General features: G+C 44.9%; 2 protein-coding genes across 2 annotated transcripts; one reads left to right on the forward strand and one right to left on the reverse strand.

Moving 5' to 3' along the window:
* The first annotated feature begins 7,909 nt into the window (after positions 1 to 7,909).
* On the forward strand, positions 7,910 to 16,106 carry LOC135554280 (glutaryl-CoA dehydrogenase, mitochondrial-like). Its single transcript, XM_064986481.1, has 12 exons — positions 7,910 to 8,035; positions 8,616 to 8,698; positions 8,825 to 8,860; positions 8,984 to 9,124; positions 9,305 to 9,367; positions 10,648 to 10,818; positions 10,925 to 11,054; positions 13,235 to 13,451; positions 13,572 to 13,675; positions 13,828 to 13,953; positions 14,115 to 14,275; positions 14,514 to 16,106. Exons 4-12 carry the CDS (start codon positions 9,049 to 9,051, stop codon positions 14,585 to 14,587), a joined length of 1,122 nt encoding a protein of 373 aa, XP_064842553.1. The 5' UTR covers positions 7,910 to 8,035; positions 8,616 to 8,698; positions 8,825 to 8,860; positions 8,984 to 9,048; the 3' UTR covers positions 14,588 to 16,106.
* A 671-nt stretch (positions 16,107 to 16,777) lies between these two features.
* Positions 16,778 to 17,817, reverse strand: LOC135553798 (synaptonemal complex central element protein 2-like). Its single transcript, XM_064985742.1, has 4 exons — positions 17,737 to 17,817; positions 17,481 to 17,569; positions 17,188 to 17,401; positions 16,778 to 17,036 (listed from the first exon to the last, which is right to left on the reverse strand). The coding sequence occupies exons 1-4, from the start codon at positions 17,815 to 17,817 to the stop codon at positions 16,842 to 16,844; spliced, it is 579 nt and encodes a 192-aa protein (XP_064841814.1). The 3' UTR covers positions 16,778 to 16,841.
* Positions 17,818 to 19,647: the final 1,830 nt, after the last annotated feature.

The raw sequence follows: 19,647 nt of genomic DNA on the forward strand, positions 1-19,647 counted from the left end.
TTAACAACTATCAGAAACAAATCTTCAATGAGCTTTGTAGAGTATTATATCTCCATTATACTCTATCATATTAGTGCATGTTACATTGAGCTCATTACTCAAATGCCAATGTGCTGCATTCTACTGGTAAAGTCAGGGCCCAACATCTTAGAATAATATGAAAATGATCCTCCTTTTATGACCCGGAGAGAAGGGCAAAGTCATGAAAGGGGTTGCTCAAGTAATCAGACTCTAGTGACTCAATGTTTAATTGTTATCTACAGGTAAAATATTCCAAGTCATAGTCAAGTTAATGTATGCTATGATATGTATGTATGATATATATGTATGATTGATACATTACAATCGCCGCCCAACAACCTGCCCGCTTGACCCCATCCCCTCCTCTCTTCTCCAGACCATTTCCGGAGACCTTCTCCCTTACCTCACCTCGCTCATCAACTCATCCCTGACCGCTGGCTACGTCCCTTCCGTCTTCAAGAGAGCGAGAGTTGCACCCCTTCTGAAAAAACCTACACTCGATCCCTCCGATGTCAACAACTACAGACCAGTATCCCTTCTTTCTTTTCTCTCCAAAACTCTTGAACGTGCCGTCCTTGGCCAGCTCTCCCGCTATCTCTCTCAGAATGACCTTCTTGATCCAAATCAGTCAGGTTTCAAGACTAGTCATTCAACTGAGACTGCTCTTCTCTGTATCACGGAGGCGCTCCGCACTGCTAAAGCTAACTCTCTCTCCTCTGCTCTCATCCTTCTAGACCTATCGGCTGCCTTCGATACTGTGAACCATCAGATCCTCCTCTCCACCCTCTCCGAGTTGGGCATCTCCGGCGCGGCCCACGCTTGGATTGCGTCCTACCTGACAGGTCGCTCCTACCAGGTGGCGTGGCGAGAATCTGTCTCCTCGCCACGCGCTCTCACCACTGGTGTCCCCCAGGGCTCTGTTCTAGGCCCTCTCCTATTCTTGCTATACACCAAGTCACTTGGCTCTGTCATAACCTCACATGGTCTCTCCTATCATTGCTATGCAGACGACACACAATTAATCTTCTCCTTTCCCCCTTCTGATGACCAGGTGGCGAATCGCATCTCTGCATGTCTGGCAGACATATCAGCGTGGATGACGGATCACCACCTCAAGCTGGACCTCGGCAAGACGGAGCTGCTCTTCCTCCCGGGGAAGGACTGCCCGTTCCATGATCTCGCCATCACGGTTGACAAATCCATTGTGTCCTCCTCCCAGAGCGCTAAGAACCTTGGCGTGATCCTGGACAACACCCTGTCGTTCTCAACCAACATCATGGCGGTGGCCCGTTCTTGTAGGTTCATGCTCTACAACATCCGCAGAGTACGACCCTGCCTCACACAGGAAGCGGCGCAGGTCCTAATCCAGGCACTTGTCATCTCCCGTCTGGATTACTGCAACTCGCTGTTGGCTGGGCTCCCTGCCTGTGCCATTAAACCCCTACAACTCATCCAGAACACCGCAGCCCGTCTGGTGTTCAACCTTCCCAAGTTCTCTCATGTCACCCCGCTCCTCCGCTCTCTCCACTGGCTTCCAGTTGAAGCTCGCATCCGCTACAAGACCATGGTGCTTGCCTACGGAGCTGTGAGGGGAACGGCACCGCAGTACCTCCAGGCTCTGATCAGGCCCTACACCCAAACAAGGGCACTGCGTTCATCCACCTCTGGCCTGCTCGCCTCCCTACCACTGAGGAAGTACAGTTCCCGCTCAGCCCAGTCAAAACTGTTCGCTGCTCTGGCCCCCCAATGGTGGAACAAACTCCCTCACGACGCCAGGACAGCGGAGTCAATCACCACCTTCCGGAGACACCTGAAACCCCACCTCTTCAAGGAATACCTAGGATAGGATAAGTAATCCTTCTCACCCCCCCCCCTGAAATGATTTAGATGCACTATTGTAAAGTGGCTGTTCCACTGGATGTCAGAAGGTGAATTCACCAATTTGTAAGTCGCTCTGGATAAGAGCGTCTGCTAAATGACTTAAATGTAAATGTTAAATGTTGTTATCAGCTTGACAGGTCCATATGCAGTGATGTAAAGTACTTTAAAGTTCTACTTAAGTAGTATCTGTATTTTACGTTACTATGTTATGTACTTGAGTGAAGACCCAAAAGCGGTTTTAACAGAAAACAGAGTTCTTTAATGAAAAACAGGAATGGCATAAATCCTCTTCCAACGTAGTCAATGGAACAAAAGAACGTAGTATAATGCAGGATGCACCTGCCAGGCAGACTCCGACAGGATAGGACAAGGTGGAAGCAAACGGGACGACAGCTTGCTTCTGGCATCAAAAACACAAACAAGAATCAGACACTGAAAGTAGCAGGAACAGAGAGAGAAATAGAGACCTAATCAGAGGGGGAAGAGAGAACAGGTGGGAAAGAGTGCATGAGCTAGTTAGGGGAGATGTAGAACAGCTGAAGAATGAGAGACAGAGAAGGTAACCTAAAAAGACCAGCAGAGAGAGACAGAGTGAAGAGAAAGGACAGGAACAGACATAACAAGACATGACAGTACCCCCCCCCCCACTCACCGAGCGCCTCCTGGCGCACTCGAGGAGGAAACCTGGCGGCAACGGAGGAAATCATCGATCAGCGAACGGTCCAGCACGTCCCGAGAGGGAACCCAACTCCTCTCCTCAGGACCGTACCCCTCCCAATCCACTAGGTACTGATGACCACGGCCCCGAGGGCGCATGTCCAAAATCTTACGAACCCTGTAGATGGGTGCGCCTCGACAAGGATGGGGGGGAGGGACGAGCGGGGCGCGAAGAACGGGCTTAACACAGGAGACATGGAAGACCGGGTGAACGCGACGAAGATAGCGCGGGAGAAGAAGTCGCACTGCGACAGGATTAATGACCTGAGAAATACGGAACGGACCAATGAACCGCGGGGCCAACTTGCGAGAAGCTGTCTTAAGGGGAAGGTTCTGAGTGGAGAGCCATACTCTCTGACCGCAACAATATCTAGGACTCTTGGTCCTACGCTTATTAGCGGCCCTCACAGTCTGCGCCCTATTACGGCAAAGTGCCGACCTGATCCCCTTCCAGGTGCGCTTGCAACGCTGGACAAAAGCCTGAGCGGAGGGGACGCAGGACTCGGCGAGCTGAGATGAGAACAGCGGAGGCTGGTACCCGAGGCTACACTGAAAAGGGGATAGACCGGTAGCAGACGAGGGAAGCGAGTTGTGGGCGTACTCTGCCCAGGGGAGCTGTTCTGACCAAGACGCAGGGTTACGAAAAGAAAGACTGCGTAAAATGCGACCAACAGTCTGATTGGCCCGTTCGGCTTGACCGTTAGACTGGGGATGAAAGCCGGACGAGAGACTGACGGAAGCCCCAATCAAACGGCAAAACTCCCTCCAAAATTGAGACGTGAACTGCGGGCCTCTGTCGGAAACGACGTCAGAAGGAAGGCCATGAATTCGGAAAACATTCTCGATAATGATCTGAGCCGTCTCCTTAGCAGAAGGGAGCTTATCGAGAGGAATGAAATGAGCCGCCTTAGAGAATCTATCGACAACCGTAAGAATAACTGTCTTCCCCGCTGATGAAGGCAGTCCGGTGATAAAATCTAAAGCGATGTGAGACCACGGTCGAGAGGGAATGGGAAGCGGTCTGAGACGGCCGGCAGGAGGAGAGTTCCCAGATTTAGTCTGCGCGCAGACCGAACAAGCGGCGACAAATCGACGCGCGTCACGTTCCCGAGTGGGCCACCAGAAACGCTGGCGAATGGAAGCGAGCGTACCCCGAACGCCGGGGTGGCCGGCTAACTTGGCAGAGTGGGCCCACTGAAGAACGGCCGGACGAGTAGGAACGGGAACGAACAGAAGGTTCCTAGGACAAGCTCGCGGCGACGGAGTGTGAGCGAGTGCTTGCTTTACCTGCCTCTCAATTCCCCAGACAGTCAACCCGACAACACGCCCGTCAGGGAGAATCCCCTCGGGGTCGGTGGAGACCTCAGAAGAACTGAAGAGACGAGATAAAGCATCAGGCTTGGTGTTTTTGAGCCCGGACGATAAGAAATAACAAACTCGAAACGAGCGAAAAACAGAGCCCAACGAGCCTGACGCGCATTAAGTCGTTTGGCTGAACGGATGTACTCAAGGTTCCTATGGTCAGTCCAAACGACAAAAGGAACGGTCGCCCCTCCAACCACTGTCGCCATTCGCCTAGGGCTAAGCGGATGGCGAGCAGTTCGCGATTACCAACATCATAGTTACGTTCTGACGGCGATAAGCGATGAGAGAAAACGCGCAAGGATGGACCTTGCCGTCAGAGAGAGAGCGCTGAGAAAGAATGGCTCCCACGCCCACCTCTGACGCGTCAACCTCAACAACAAACTGACTAGAGATGTCAGGTGTAACAAGAATAGGTGCGGATGTAAAACGATTCTTAAGAAGATCAAAAGCTCCCTGGGCGGAAACGGACCACTTAAAGCACGTCTTAACAGAAGTAAGGGCTGTGAGGGGAGCTGCCACCTGACCGAAATTACGGATGAAACGACGATAGAAATTAGCGAAGCCCAGAAAGCGCTGCAGCTCGACGCGTGACTTAGGAACGGGCCAATCAATGACAGCCTGGACCTTAGCGGGATCCATCTTAATGCCCTCAGCGGAAATAACGGAACCGAGAAAAGGGACAGAGGCGGCGTGAAAAGTGCACTTCTCAGCCTTCACATAAAGACAGTTCTCCAAAAGGCGCTGGAGGACGCGTCGCACGTGCTGAACATGAATCGAGAGAGACGGTGAAAAAAATCAGGATATCGTCCATGTAAACGAAAACAAAAATGTTCAGCATGTCTCTCAGGACGTCGTTAACTAGTGCCTGAAAGACAGCTGGAGCGTTAACGAGGCCGAAAGGAAGAACCCGGTATTCAAAGTGCCCTAACGGAGTGTTAAACGCCGTCTTCCACTCGTCCCCCTCCCTGATGCGCACGAGATGGTAGGCGTTACGAAGGTCCAATTTGGTGAAAAACCTGGCTCCCTGCAGGATCTCGAAGGCTGAAGACATAAGAGGAAGCGGATAACGATTCTTAACTGTTATGTCATTCAGCCCTCGATAATCCACGCATGGGCGCAGGGACCCGTCCTTCTTCTGAACAAAAAAAAACCCCGCTCCGGCGGGAGAGGAGGAGGAGACTATGGTACCGGCGTCGAGCGAAACCGACAAATAATCCTCGAGAGCCTTACGTTCGGGAGCCGACAGAGAGTATAATCTACCCCGGGGGAGTAGTTCCCGGAAGGAGATCAATACTACAGTCATACGACAGGTGTGGAGGGAGAGAAGTGGCCTTGGAACGACTGAACACCGTGCGCAGATCGTGATACTCCTCCGGCACCCCTGTCAAATCGCCAGGCTCCTCCTGTGAAGAAGAGACAGAGGAAACAGGAGGGATAGCAGACATTAAACAGGTCACATGACAAGAAACATTCCAGGATAGGATAGTATTACTAGACCAATTAATAGAAGGGTTATGGCGCACTAGCCAGGGATGACCCAAAACAACAGGTGTAAAAGGTGAACGAAAAATTAGAAAAGAAATGGTTTCGCTATGATTACCAGAGACAGTGAGGGTTAAAGGCAGCGTCTCACGCTGAATCTTGGGGAGAGAACTACCATCTAAAGCGAACAAGGCCGTGGGCTCCCTAACTGTCTGAGAGGAATGTCATGTTCCCGAGCCCAGGTCTCGTCCATAAAACAGCCCTCCGCCCCAGAGTCTATCAAGGCACTGCAGGAAGCAGATGAACCGGGCCAGCGGAGATGGACCGGAAAGGTAGTGCGTGATCCAGAAGGAGAGGCCTGAGTAGTTGCGCTCACCAGTAGCCCTCCTCTTACTGATGAGCTCTGGCTTTTACTGGACATGAGGTGACAAAATGACCAGCGGAGCCGCAGTAGAGACAGAGGCGATTGGTGATTCTCCGTTCCTTCTCCTTGGCCGAGATGCGGATACCCCCAGCTGCATAGGCTCAGCATCCGAGCCGGCGGAGGAGGGTGGCAGTGATGCGACAGGTGGCAGTGATGTGGAGAGGGGAGCAACGGAGAACGCGAGCTCCTTTCCACGAGCTCGGCGACGAAGATCAAACCGTCGCTCTATGCGAATAGCGAGAGCTATTAAGGAGTCCAGACTGGAAGGAACCTCCCGGGAGAGGATCTCATCCTTAACCTCGACGAGGAGACCCTCCAGAAAACGAGCGAGCAAAGCCGGCTCGTTCCAGTCACTAGAGGCAGCGAGAGTGCGAAACTCAATAGAATAATCCGTTATGGATCGATTCCCCTGACATAGGGAAGACAGGGCCCTGGAAGCCTCCTCCCCAAAAACAGAACGGTCAAAAACCCGTATCATCTCCTCCTTAAAGTCCTGATACTGGTTAATACACTCAGCCCTCGCCTCCCAGATTGCCGTGCCCCACTCACGCGCCCGTCCGGTAAGGAGAGAAATGACGTAGGCGATGCGGGCTGCGCTCCTGGAGTAAGTGTTGGGCTGGAGAGAGAACACCACATCACACTGAGTGAGGAATGAGCGGCACTCAGTGGGCTCCCCAGAGTAACACGGCGGGTTGTTGATCCTGGGCTCCGGAGACTCGGAAACCCTGGAAGTGGGCGGTGGATCGAGGTGGAGTTGGTGAACCTGTCTTGTGAGGTCGGAGACTTGGACGGCCAGGGTCTCAACGGCATGTCGAGCAGCAGACAATTCCTCCTCGTGTCTGCCTAGCATCGCTCCCTGGATCTCGACGGCGGAGTGAAAAGGGTCCGGAGCCGCTGGGTCCATTCTTGGTCTGATTCTTCTGTTATGTACTTGAGTGAAGACCCAAAAGCGGTTTTAACAGAAAACAGAGTTCTTTAATGAAAAAACAGGAATGGCATAAATCCTCTTCCAACGTAGTCAATGGAACAAAAAGAACGTTAGTATAATGCAGGATGCACCTGCCAGGCAGACTCCGACAGGATAGGACAAGGTGGAAGCAAACGGGACGACAGCTTGCTTCTGGCATCAAAAACACAAACAAGAATCAGACACTGAAAGTAGCAGGAACAGAGAGAGAAATAGAGACCTAATCAGAGGGGGAAGAGAGAACAGGTGGGAAAGAGTGCATGAGCTAGTTAGGGGAGATGTAGAACAGCTGAAGAATGAGAGACAGAGAAGGTAACCTAAAAAGACCAGCAGAGAGAGACAGAGTGAAGAGAAAGGACAGGAACAGACATAACAAGACATGACATACTATTTATATTTTTTACAATTTTTACTTTTACTTTACATTCCTAAAGAAAATAATGTAATTTTTACTCCATACATAGGGAAGAGCACCAGGGGCCCAGCGTCGTCGGGGTATGGCCAGTGTAGGCCATCATTGTAAATACAAATTTGTTATTAAATAACTTGCCTAGTTAAATAAAGGTTAAATAAAATACATCCAAAATACATCAGTATATTTAAAACCAAATATTTTTAGACTTTTACTCAAGTTGTATTTTACTAGGTGACTCTCCCTTTTCCTTCAGTCATTTTTTATTAAAGTATCTTTACTTTTACTCAAGAATGACAATTGGGTACTTTTTCCACCATTGTCCCTACGTTCCGAAAATAGTTGCATGAAATGAACCCTCTCATAGCCACGCCTTGAATCTGCACGCCCCCGCCAATAAACCAAACAGAGCTTAGTCAAAAACTACGCAACAGCATGGTGAGGCACTAGAAAGCAGCTATAGGGAGTGGTGAAAAGAGAAAAAAAACGAACAATGCTTTTGTACAAAAAAACATATATTTGAAGTTCATAGTAATTTCTTCCCACTATAATTTACATTTGGTTCCAGACATACCATTAACATTTTATTTTATACTAAATGTGGATCAAGGTTCATTTGCCACACTCAAAATGGCGACAGAACCTAACCATTCCTGACCAACTTTACGCAGGTGTCTGTGTTAACGTTTGTCCTCCTCTACCTTGTCAATTTGGAAAGGACTCTACGGAGGCCTGGGTCACGGATCTCCTGCATTGTAAATTACAGGTCAGTCTATGTATTGAAGTTAGCCAACATATTTGGGACATTGAAGAAACAGTAAGTTTGTGCTCGTGTCAAGTAAATAAACTCGATACTATGCCTTTACAGCTTGATACTAGAGCAAGACTGACTTTCAAGCTAGTCTAGCTAACGTAAACCTAATAGTAGTAATTGATCTGCCTGCAGCAGACATTTTAACCTCAACTAACGTGGCCAACACACGTTGAGTTGTGTTAATAGCTGACAAGTTTCAGTTGCCTCCATATCGAGATTTTTCTAGCTAGCTACTGTATAAATAGTTGGGATAGCTACTAGCTGGTGTTGTTATCTTGTGTAACAACTTGTCTGCCAACCACCACATCTCTCTCTCAACATTCTCTAAACTAATCACGACTCCTTTCTCCTCTCAAACTATCATATGCAACTACGTGAGTTAAATTTGATAGTTGCTTTCTCCACTGGCTCTCTCAAATTACATAATAGGTTATAACTTTTAACAAACATGTCTTTGAAATGACAACTATTTGAGTTTGTTGCATTATTTTATGGATTATTTTCTTCTAAAACGTTTTTCTCTCCTATCTAGCTACTCATCATGGCACTGAGAAGCACGGTGTGCCATCATTTCAGCATCAAGATCACAGGGATCAGCAGCGCCTGCACAAAAGGGTATACCATTACTCAATAATGACCTTGACATCATGAGAACACAATGGTAGCAGTTTTACTAAGCCATTCTTACAATCATCATGCCTCTTTGTCAAGGGAAGTACTCAATCTGTGTCCTTTTCACAGATGCAGAGAAAGCTAGTGAGAAGAAAGCTAAAGCACGTATGTTGATATCAACTCCTTTCAGATAAATCATACATATATTGCCCTTTTATTATTTTTGGTGTCTGATGACTATTCAGTTGCGCTTCTCTGCTCTATGATCCTTCTCTACTGAACCACTAGCCAAGGTTCAGTTTAACTGGCAGGATGGCCTGGAGCTGGAGGGTCAGCTGACTGAGGACGAGATCATGATCCGAGACTCGTTCCGGGATTACTGTCAGGACAAACTCATGCCCCGCATTCTGATGGCCAACAGAAACGAAGGTGGGCCTGACTTTTGAGACATACCATCATTCAGGCACAGCCCATTGAGCTATTGATGCCAATAACCTAGGAAGGAACCCTTAAGGATCCGTTTTGCACTTTAAGTTGGAATGTCAATATTATGAATTTCGTCAGCTATGCAAACCATGTCAACATAACATGCTGCCTGTTTTGTCTTAGTGTTCCATCGAGACATTGTGTCAGAGATGGGGGAGCTGGGTGTCCTGGGCCCAACCATTAAAGGTGAGTCAATACCTTTGCTATCTCAAGGGTGGCCTTGCTGATATCATGGACAGTAATGGTTTGAGAACATTCCAATATTTGAAATGCATACACATTACCAGGTAAATAATTGTTTCTATATTTACAACTTAAGTCAGCTATGCTGGCCTATGGACTCCCTTGGGAAACCCAACTACCGAACCTTCCAATTATGGGATTTATAAATAAATTATCTGTGCTCTCGAAAGGACTCATATCTATAATATATAAGCAACTTTTGGAAAGTTCATTCTGAGCTAGCTATTAAAACAGTTTGGTTCACAGATCTTGTTGAATCTGAACAAGCCTTTGACATTCCAACTTAAAGTGCAAAACGGATCCTTAAGGGTTCCTTCCTAGGTTATTGGCATCAATAACTCAATGGGCTGTGCCTGAATGATGGTATGTCTCAAAAGTCAGGCCCACCTTCGTTTCTGTTGGCCATCAGAATGCGGGGCATGAAACAGAATATGGAAAATAATGTCATCCTGTAATCCAAACCATTAATTTATACATTTTTAAGTTTGTTCACAGACTGTATTTAACACCAAGGAAATGTTTTATGATGAAATTGGCCCCAACTCCATATGCTGTGGGAGTGCCCTGCAGTTAAATGCTTCTGGGGCGAAGGTACAAGTGCGATGTGCATGAATGTAAATATTCAATGTTTGATGATGGCTCCTTGAATCTCTCAATCAATCAGAGATGATTACTGGCTCGTAGATGGTAATCACCTCACTCTCTCCCAATTCGCCAGTGGATACAGTTACTGTTAGAAGTTATAATATTAGAATTATCGACCGCGAGAATGAATGGTGCTACTCAAGGAACAATTGAGGCTTGGACAAATATACTTGACTCTGTAAACTGGTGAGCGGGATGGGAAGGGGTGGGAAACATGGTTGGCTGTTTTTTTAATCACTTAAACTCTGTATTTCTTACAGTTTTCTTATTTTCATTTGAGTTTCAGCCTACTGGCACATGTTTTATAAACGTATAATTTGTAAATGATAATGTTCCTGTAAACTCACCGGGGGTTATATCATTCTCTGAAAGCTTTTGGTCATTTGGATCACAAAATGTTAAAGGCTATTTCCTTTTCAGAATCAACTATATGTGTGATGCCAGAAGCATTTAAATATAGATAATGTAAATTAGATAATTGGATGTAGATTCACTTAATTTCCTTTTAATGTAGGCCTACTGTTTGTTTGGAGGTTATTGCCTATAATGTGTTCTCTCTCCCTCCACACTTTGACTAGGCTATGGCTGTGCTGGGACGAGCTATGTGGCCTCAGGTTTGATCACAAGGGAAGTGGAGAGGGTGGACAGCGGCTACCGCTCTGTCATGAGTGTGCAGTCCTCCTTGGTCATGCACCCTATCTACGCGTACGGTACCGAAGAGCAGAAGGAGAAGTGGCTGCCCAGGCTGGGTAAGGAGGAGAGGACAACCACATCCCTTAGGCCTCTTCTTAAATGACGCACAATCCTGTTTATATCTGGGTGTATTTGTCCTGTAATGCGTCCTCTACCTCCCAGCTCGCGGAGAGATCCTGGGCTGTTTTGGGTTGACTGAGCCCAACCACGGCAGTGACCTCAGTGGCATGGAGACCCGGGCGAAGTTCAACCCCTCCAGCCGCACCTTCACTCTCACTGGCTCCAAGACCTGGTGAGTAGGACTGGGAGACTGTAGTTCACTACATAGTAGTGCTAGGGGGAATAAATCAATACAGTGACATGTCGCAATATTAATGTATTTTTCATCTTATAGCTTGTTCTCCATCTTCTTTTTAAATAGTGAGCCAACAAGTCTTCAGCAGGTATTGACTGATCAAAACTAATTTTCTCATGCTCTCTTGTCTCTGTAGCAGACAAATAGTGAGCGATATGTTTGGAACATAAAATTGCAATAAAATCGCAGTATTGAATCACAATACATGAGAATTGCAATACATATCGTATCGGCACCTAAGTATCGTGATAATAGAGTAGCGGGAGGTCCCTTGCAATTCCCAGCCCTACTACATAGTGAGGGAAATAGTTGATCACCCCATGAGCATGAGGACTTCAGGACTGACTGGACAGAGATGTGTGTAGCTGGATAGCAGGCATTAGGAGAACCTTGATGGTTTGATGTGACATACTCAGGGTTTTGAGTTTGAGCTCCATGCAAGAACCTTGGAATTGCTTCCTATAAATAGCCAATGGATCATAAAACAGAACAAACGCCTACAGACCACAAACATTGATGAAAGCTACCTTTGTCTTAACACCTTGGAATGCATTCCTCTACTTATTGAAAAGGCTACCTATTCATGAAACATCAAGAATAGGCTACTTCCAAAATTTCTGAAGAATAGGAATATGTGCTTTCTATTATACAGAAATCGTAATTAGAGTTTTTGTATTCATTAGAGCATTTTTTTTTAAATGTATTTTTCAAATAATAAACCCAAGATCCAAGTGGTTTAGCGCTTATGTAAATTGTAAACAACATTTCACTCTGTATACTAGTCCACAGGGTGGTGCTGTTCACAAATATATTCATGCAAGGTGCATGAATATTGGGTTCCCCTCAGTTCCCCTTTACTCTGGTTTCACAGAGTGTTATGATTCTGAACTGAGAGATGTCAGCAGTGACTGAACTGGACTTTGTGGTTGTATACTTAACCATTGAGTGCATTTGGCCCTCACATTGCGTAAGCTTAACACTGAATAAATATCAAATCAAATTTATTTATATAGCCCTTCGTACATCAGCTGATATCTCAAAGTGCTGTACAGAAACCCAGCCTAAAACCCCAAACAGCAAGCAATGCAGGTGTAGAAGCACGGTGGTTAGGAAAAACTCCCTAGAAAGGCCAAAACCTAGGAAGAAACCTAGAGAGGAACCAGGCTATGTGGGGTGGCCAGTCCTCTTCTGGCTGTGCCGGGTGGAGATTATAACAGAACATGGCCAAGATGTTCAAATGTTCATAAATGGCCATCATGGTCGAATAATAATAAGGCAGAACAGTTGAAACTGGAGCAGCAGCACGGCCAGTTGGATTGGGGACAGCAAGGAGTCATCATGTCAGGTAGTCCTGGGGCATGGTCCTAGGGCTCAGGTCCTCCGAGAGAGAGAAGGAGAGAATTAGAGAACGTACACTTAGATTCACACAGGACACCGAATTGGACAGGAGAAGTACTCCAGATATAACAAACTGACCCAGCCCCCCGACACACAAACACCTGCAGCATAAATACTGGAGGCTGAGACAGGAGGGGTCAGGAGACACTGTGGCCCCATCCGAGGACACCCCCGGACAGGGCCAAACAGGAAGGATATAACCCCACCCACTTTGCCAAAGCACAGCCCCCACACCACTAGAGGGATATCTTCAACCACCAACTTACCATCCTAAGACAAGGACGAGCATAGCCCACAAAGATCTCCGCCACGGCACAACCCAAGGGGGGGGTGCCAACCCAGACAGGAAGATCACATCAGTGACTCAATCCACTCAAGTGACGCACCCCTCCTAGGGAGGCATGAAAGAGCACCAGTAAGCCAGTGACTCAGCCCCTGTAATAGGGTTAGAGGCAGAGAATCCCAGTGGAAAGAGGGAAACCGGCCAGGCAGAGACAGCAAGGGCGGTTTGATTGGCTTCATCCTGGAGCGAACTTCAACCAAATGCTTAGTTTGACATTGAGTACGTGGTTCTGCTCAATTCTACCATCACGTTTTGTGAAACTTGTACAAACATATCCTCATATAGCCCTAGAAACCAGGCTCACTCTGTAGCATACTGATAAAATAGCTCCTCCCTAAATTAAAATGCCTTTCCTCATCTCCTTCACCTTCGTCAGGATCACCAACTCCCCTGTGGCGGACATCGCTGTGGTCTGGGCCAAGTGTGACGATGGGAAGGTGAGTGGCTTCATTCTGGAGCGCGGTATGAAGGGCTTCACCACACCCAAGATCGAGGGCAAGTTTTCCCTGAGGGCGTCTGCCACTGGCATGATCATCATGGATGAGGTGGAGGTTCCTGAGGAGAACCTGCTGCCCAAAGTCTCTGGCATGGGGGTGAGTAGAGGCCAGGATACCATTGTCATGTACTGACTTTTATGTGGATGGCCAGACTTTCTTATAGTGCTGTTTTAATCTTGTTGGTATAAATGTTTTGTCTGTTCTCTTTGCCTCTAGGGTCCCTTTGGTTGCCTGAACAATGCCCGGTATGGCATCGCCTGGGGTTCACTAGGTGCTGCAGAGTTCTGCTTCCACGCGGCTCGTCAGTACACACTAGACAGGTGAGGATTCTTAGGCTACTATTGGTATGAGATGTTGTTTTGGATGAGCAGGACCGAGCAAAAGTCTGTAGCTCTTGAATTTTATTTTGGTTTCTCAGCTTTTCTGAGTGAATTTAAGATGTTCTGCTACTCATGATATTTTTTAATCTCAGAATCCAGTTTGGAGTACCCCTCGCCAGAAACCAGCTGATGCAGAAAAAGATGGCTGACATGTTGACAGAAATCACCATTGGCCTGCAGGCCTGTCTACAGCTGGGGAGACTCATCGATGCCAAAAAGTAAGCGGGAACTGGAAATGGGAACATAATCGTCTTGTAGTGTGACACCACTTTTTAACAAAGAACTACACACCATAGGGGAAGTACAATTTCTGGTTGTTTCAGAGTGAATAGAACCTGAGGAGGAGATTTAACTCATGTCTTCTTCTCTTCTCCATCAGGGCAGCCCCTGAGATGATCTCTATGCTAAAGAGGAACAACTGTGGGAAGTCCCTGGACATTGCCCGGCAGGCCAGAGACATGCTGGGAGGAAACGGCATCTCTGACGAGTACCACATCATCCGCCATGTTATGAACCTGGAGACCGTCAACACATACGAAGGTGAGGAGAAAGAAGGCCATAACCAGGTCTAAGAGGATATGGATGTGGAAGCAAAACTGTTTTATCATGGTATATTTCCTCACCAGTAGAGGTCAGTAATATGTCATTTACAATTAATAAATGGATCAAATGGGAAAACCATTGCATTTTCCAAGATATTTTCAACTTTATATTTGCTCAACTTCAACATCAGCACTGTTTAACTGTTCCACATGGTTCCTTATTCTTTGTCTTCCAGGTACCCATGACATCCATGCCCTGATCCTGGGCAGAGCCATCACTGGACTGCAGTCTTTCACTGTTAATACCTAACTGCCTGTTGCTAGTGCTCAAACAGACCACTAACAGAAACCTCAAGTCAATCTGTTCCTTAAACAAAGGACAAGTAGTTCTACACTGTTTTGATGGCTTGTCTTCTACAGAAACACTGACGCTAATGTTGCCTCTCTCTTGAGTTTGTAGAATATGGGCTGGTTTTCTGGACGCAGATTAAGCTTGGTCCTGGACTAAAAAGCATGCTCAATGGAGAATTTCGATTGAAATAGCTTTTTAGAACAGGCTTAGGCTTAGTCTGTGTCCGGGAAACCAGTCGTAAATCAATATTTTACGCGAAAGACTTGCCTTTAAAACTTGACCTGGTCTATTGTCGATCTCATGGACAATTCATGAGTGTAATTATTTCAATTTGAAAAACTAAGCTATTTTTCTACTCTGTCATAAAACCCTAGTACTTACTGGTTAGTTTGGACAATTTCTGACTACAATGTTTTTGTAATAGTTTCTATACTGTGGAAGTTAAGATGGTTCAGAATGAATCACTATTTCCTCACAACATTTGTAGTAAAATAGTTGTTGGACAAACGTTTTAAAATTCGGTCAAGATCCATACTTATGTCCTGAGTTTTTAGAACTGTGATGGTACTAATGACCAGTTATTGGTAATTGAATGCCAAATAAATGATACTACATTTACTGTTAGTTTAAAAAAAAAATAAGTTAAATCAATTGAAGTTAAGTAAATAAATAAACAGTTTATATAATCATGCCATTGCTTTTTTGTAATTGAATAGATGTATTTATGACTTACCATTTAGGCAGATCAGAAAGATTTGTATTTTTGGGTACAGGACAGTGAATGCTGTTTGCACTTTATTATGTTTGCTCTCCTCAGAACTCAACCAGGTGTAAATGTTATGGATGGTTTGAATTGCACTGTCAAGGGTTAATTCAAGATTTTCACGAATAACGCTTGCAGTACTTTCATGGTCGTTGCAATTTCCTTTTGCTGGCAAAGTAAGTGTTGTAGTAATGCTCACTATCTAATGCTAAATTAGTCTCTTGTTTATAAATTAATTGTCATCAACAGGTGGTCCATTTAATCCAGAGTGGTTGGAGGATTTTTGGATTACTCATCCTTCATTTCGTGGTAGTGTTTTGAATGTTTCTATTTGAAGTAACATGGAGTGTTTTATAAAGTGAATCAAAAAAGATGAGGGGGTTGGTTATTCCATGAAGTGTATTTTGCATATGATATAGAAATTGTGCACCACTATTGAATTTTAAAAGCCTGATACATTAAATGAAGTGCCCTTTAATATAGACCACATGGAGAATTCAATAAATCAGTTTTATATTATGAATAAAGACTTGCTAAATTGACTAAATTCATTATGTTGACATGCCCCTCTGTGCACTCTGACTTCTGAAAGATTTGAATGCACTTAACCTCAAGTTTTCACCGTTATTGTGAAGCTGTAGTTATTTTGTTGCTTTGACAAGGTAATTCGCAAATATTTATTTTGTGATTAAATTCTATACATTTTAACGTCAACACTTGTGAACTGAACTCGTTTTCTCTTGTTTCTAAACATTGAACATCTAATTGTCAAATCATAGTGTAAAAGCAGGTTCTACTCTTTGAACATTTTCTGGTGTTTAGTGATGGAAAACTGAGTGGATCGAGCATAACACGTCAACCCTGTTACCCATGGATAGACAGGCTAGAAATGTTTTAACAATTTAATTTGTTGGATGAAGCTTGCATTCAATTGCCACTCAACATGCTTCCATTCCCCGTCACGAGGATTTATGGCAGCTTTAAGAAGTCGTCAACCCTGTTACTTTATTTGGCACTTACTATAGTAATTATTTTTATTTAACTTCTTTTGATAACTTTTTTTAATGAAGTTCTCTGCTCTTTATAACAGAATTTTTTAAAATATATATACCAAGTTACACTTATCCAAAGGCACTGAATTGGTGGACCGACCCATAGGCATTTAGGTGAATGTTTTGGATTCTAAACTGAGCACAAGCGTATATTCTGGCCCATTTAAATATGTTCTATAGTGCTATTTGGTCATAGGTATGAAAAATATCCACACCAGTTATGTAATAAATAATTTAATAAACAAAAGCTTCTTCCAACACCTCAGTTTACAACCACTGTTTTATATCCTTTTAGACATATACCACAGTCAAATAAGGCATTGCTTTAATTATTCTAGACCTCCCAGAAGTCGGGATGCTGTAAGGCAGTTGAAATAAATTAATGGCTGGGTAGATGTCAGTTCTCAGCTGTATGTTGCAGGCTGTTGTTGATGGCTGATAAGGTCTGACTGGCTCCCTGCAGCTCCATACTGAGCTGACTGCTCCTCTCCAGCACCTCAGACAGCTCTTGCAAATTGGCCTCCATCCCACGGCCATGCTCCTCATAGCTGCTGAACATCTGCTCCTTCACCTGCTGGCACACCTCACTCACCTGGGGACGGACCCACATATGCATGTACACAGGCGTCACAGTCACACTCCTTCACATAAACATTAAACTAGACTTGTAATCTCAATGCATTCTTTTTTAACTACAAAAAATATGACCATGTACTTTTTACTCAATAGTAGGACAGTGATACCTTATTCATTAACTTGTTCTCAAAGGTGGTCATGATTTCCTGGTCCATGGCTCGGCTCTGGTTTATTCTCTCTATCAGATCCTGGGCCTTCTTCCCTATCTCCTCGATCGTTGAACTGAGAACAGTCGTCTCCTCACCTGGGAGCTCACTGGAAGTACTGTTGTGTACGTTACGTCTATTGGAGATGTTTGAAATGTCGATGCCGGAGTCCTCACTTCCATAAAAATTAAAAATAAACGTTAAATACTTAACAGAACACAATGAATAATGCTTTAAACCCAGTAACTCCATACCTTTGCTGTCCATGGCTTTCATCCAGTGTCACAAATGAAAATGTCTCATCAGGGATGTCCTGGTCTGGCCCATGTCCTTGTTCAGGGTCCTAAGGATACAGGGACAAATGTCAATCAAACCATACCATTTTCTGATCCCTCCAGTATACATTGATAAAGTGTACAGTTGTCAAAACTAAGTAGCAAAGGATTCGCAGGTGCAAGATATCAGTCATTCAGAGTTGAGCTGGACAGTCTCATATTTTCCTTCATTTACCTTGGGTGATGAGGGATGATGACCCGGTTTTGGTGTAGACTGAAAGGTAGGGCCTGGCTTTCCAAAGAAGAGCTGGGACATTTTCTATGAGCAAAATGTTGCATAGGAAAAATAAATGCAACCGGTATGGAAGTTAGCTAATTCTGTAAGAACTCAACCAAAACTACTTTCTAACCTTTGACTCAACTCCTTTAACGTTAATAGTTACATTGGGCTATGCTGGCCAGCTAGCCTAGCTAGGCATAAAGCTAACCCCTCAGTCTGATCTGATCATGACAGAACCAAATAAGTTATCCAGTCTGGAGTTTTGTCAAGGGTAACTCATGTGGTAACCAAAATATTAGGAATATTTAGCGAAATTTCATTGGAAACAACAAAATACTGTAGCTGGCTACTTACCCCCCCAAAATAATATTATTCAGTTGCAGTGTGTCATAAAAGTTTTCGTCAGAACTGTCTGGCCACCTCGAAAATTGCGCGCGAAAAACGTGTTCTGGGTGACACGTGCTGTGAACTGGTCAATTTTTCAACGTCGACTACGAACAATACTGTATCATGCACCGACACGCATTTTGAATGATTGAATGCATATTATTTTAAATAATTATCAAAGAAACACATTTTATCATCAAACATATGACACATTCAAATGATCTGTTAACTGTGAGTCTGGAGTCCGGTCAAGACAGTGGGAGAAAAACATTTAGATAGAGCACCAGAGATGGGGTATTTTCAGGATGAACTTTGTGTGATCAAACAAATTTTAAAGTACATCCATCTGAGCTCAGCCATTGTGAAAAGTTTTTGATATATGGGATTAGGCCTGAGGTAATGCCAGTGGGATTTAAACAGAAGTGATCAGCAAACTGGAAGAAGAAAAAAAAACAGAAAAAGAGAGGATGAGACAGGAAGAAGTTAAAAACAAAGTCAAACTAGGGGCTGAAGTTCATGTAAGGCAGTTCCTAGGATAGATAAAACACCTAGCATCAGAAGGGTGAACAAGAAGATGCAGAGAAGATGGTGTGACAGACAGATGGAGCTATATGATTAATATAACCATCATGCTGCACATGTGCAGTAGCTTAATCTGTTTTAGCGACCTTGCCGCAGTGTCTGAGAACGGTGTTGTACTGCAATAATTCCATAGCAAACACTGGGAAAATGGTATTTGGATGGGTCATGTACACAGTGATTTGTCCTGGCAGGGGCTCAACGGTAATTTAACCCATGCAGTGTCCTTTCAGTTCCATTCTGAGTAAAGCAGATTCAATCCGAACCCTGGAAGATCCATGTTATAGCGCGCTTGACATTTAAAGGTAATTTCCAGTTGAGCCGATATATGCAGCGTTTCCCATGAACGTAGTCTCCGCGAACGAAGAAACATTTTCTTTAAAAGGTGGATAGTCGAAAGGGGGCGATCTGATTGAATCTCGGCTTGACATCCTGAATATCCCAAAATTCCATAGCCTTCTAGGTGTGTCTGATGTGCATTCTCTTTCATTTATTTAGAGGCTTCTATGTGAAAGAAGTGATTCGCAAACTGGAATTCCACCCCTAACACCTTTGCACAGATAGTCTACAGGCAGGCAGAAAGGGGTGCCTGTAATTTGCAAATTACCATAATTTGCAAATAAATTCATTAAAAATCCTACAATGTGATTTTCTGGATTTTTTTTCCTCATTTTGTCTGTCATAGTTGAAGTGTACCTATGATGAAAAGACCTCTCATACAGGCCTCTCATCTTTTTAAGTGGGAGAACTTGCACAATTGGTGGATGACTAAATAGTTTTTTGCCCCACTGTACAGGAAGCAACACAATATGAGAAGATGTCCGTGTTCTGTTGCAATATGTAGATATATTGAACCAACAGAACAAAACGTTCTCAAAGTTCAGGAGATAATCTCTGGAG

This window comes from Oncorhynchus masou, chromosome 14 (genome assembly GCF_036934945.1).
Source record: "Oncorhynchus masou masou isolate Uvic2021 chromosome 14, UVic_Omas_1.1, whole genome shotgun sequence".
NCBI classification, from domain to species: domain Eukaryota; kingdom Metazoa; phylum Chordata; class Actinopteri; order Salmoniformes; family Salmonidae; genus Oncorhynchus; species Oncorhynchus masou.

Bases quoted from the DNA above. Each gene is read 5' to 3' on its own strand.
- LOC135554280 (XM_064986481.1), top strand. From the start codon at position 9,049: ATGATCCGAGACTCGTTCCGGGATTACTGTCAGGACAAACTCATGCCC. The intron at 9,125-9,304 runs GTGGGCCTGACT...GTTTTGTCTTAG, and splicing joins GATGGCCAACAGAAACGAAG to TGTTCCATCGAGACATTGTG. The intron at 13,452-13,571 runs GTGAGTAGAGGC...CTTTGCCTCTAG, and splicing joins CCAAAGTCTCTGGCATGGGG to GGTCCCTTTGGTTGCCTGAA.
- LOC135553798 (XM_064985742.1), bottom strand. From the start codon at position 17,817: ATGTCCCAGCTCTTCTTTGGAAAGCCAGGCCCTACCTTTCAGTCTACA. The intron at 17,570-17,736 runs GTAAATGAAGGA...CTGTATCCTTAG, and splicing joins ATCATCCCTCATCACCCAAG to GACCCTGAACAAGGACATGG. The intron at 17,037-17,187 runs GTATCACTGTCC...GTCCGTCCCCAG, and splicing joins AGAACAAGTTAATGAATAAG to GTGAGTGAGGTGTGCCAGCA.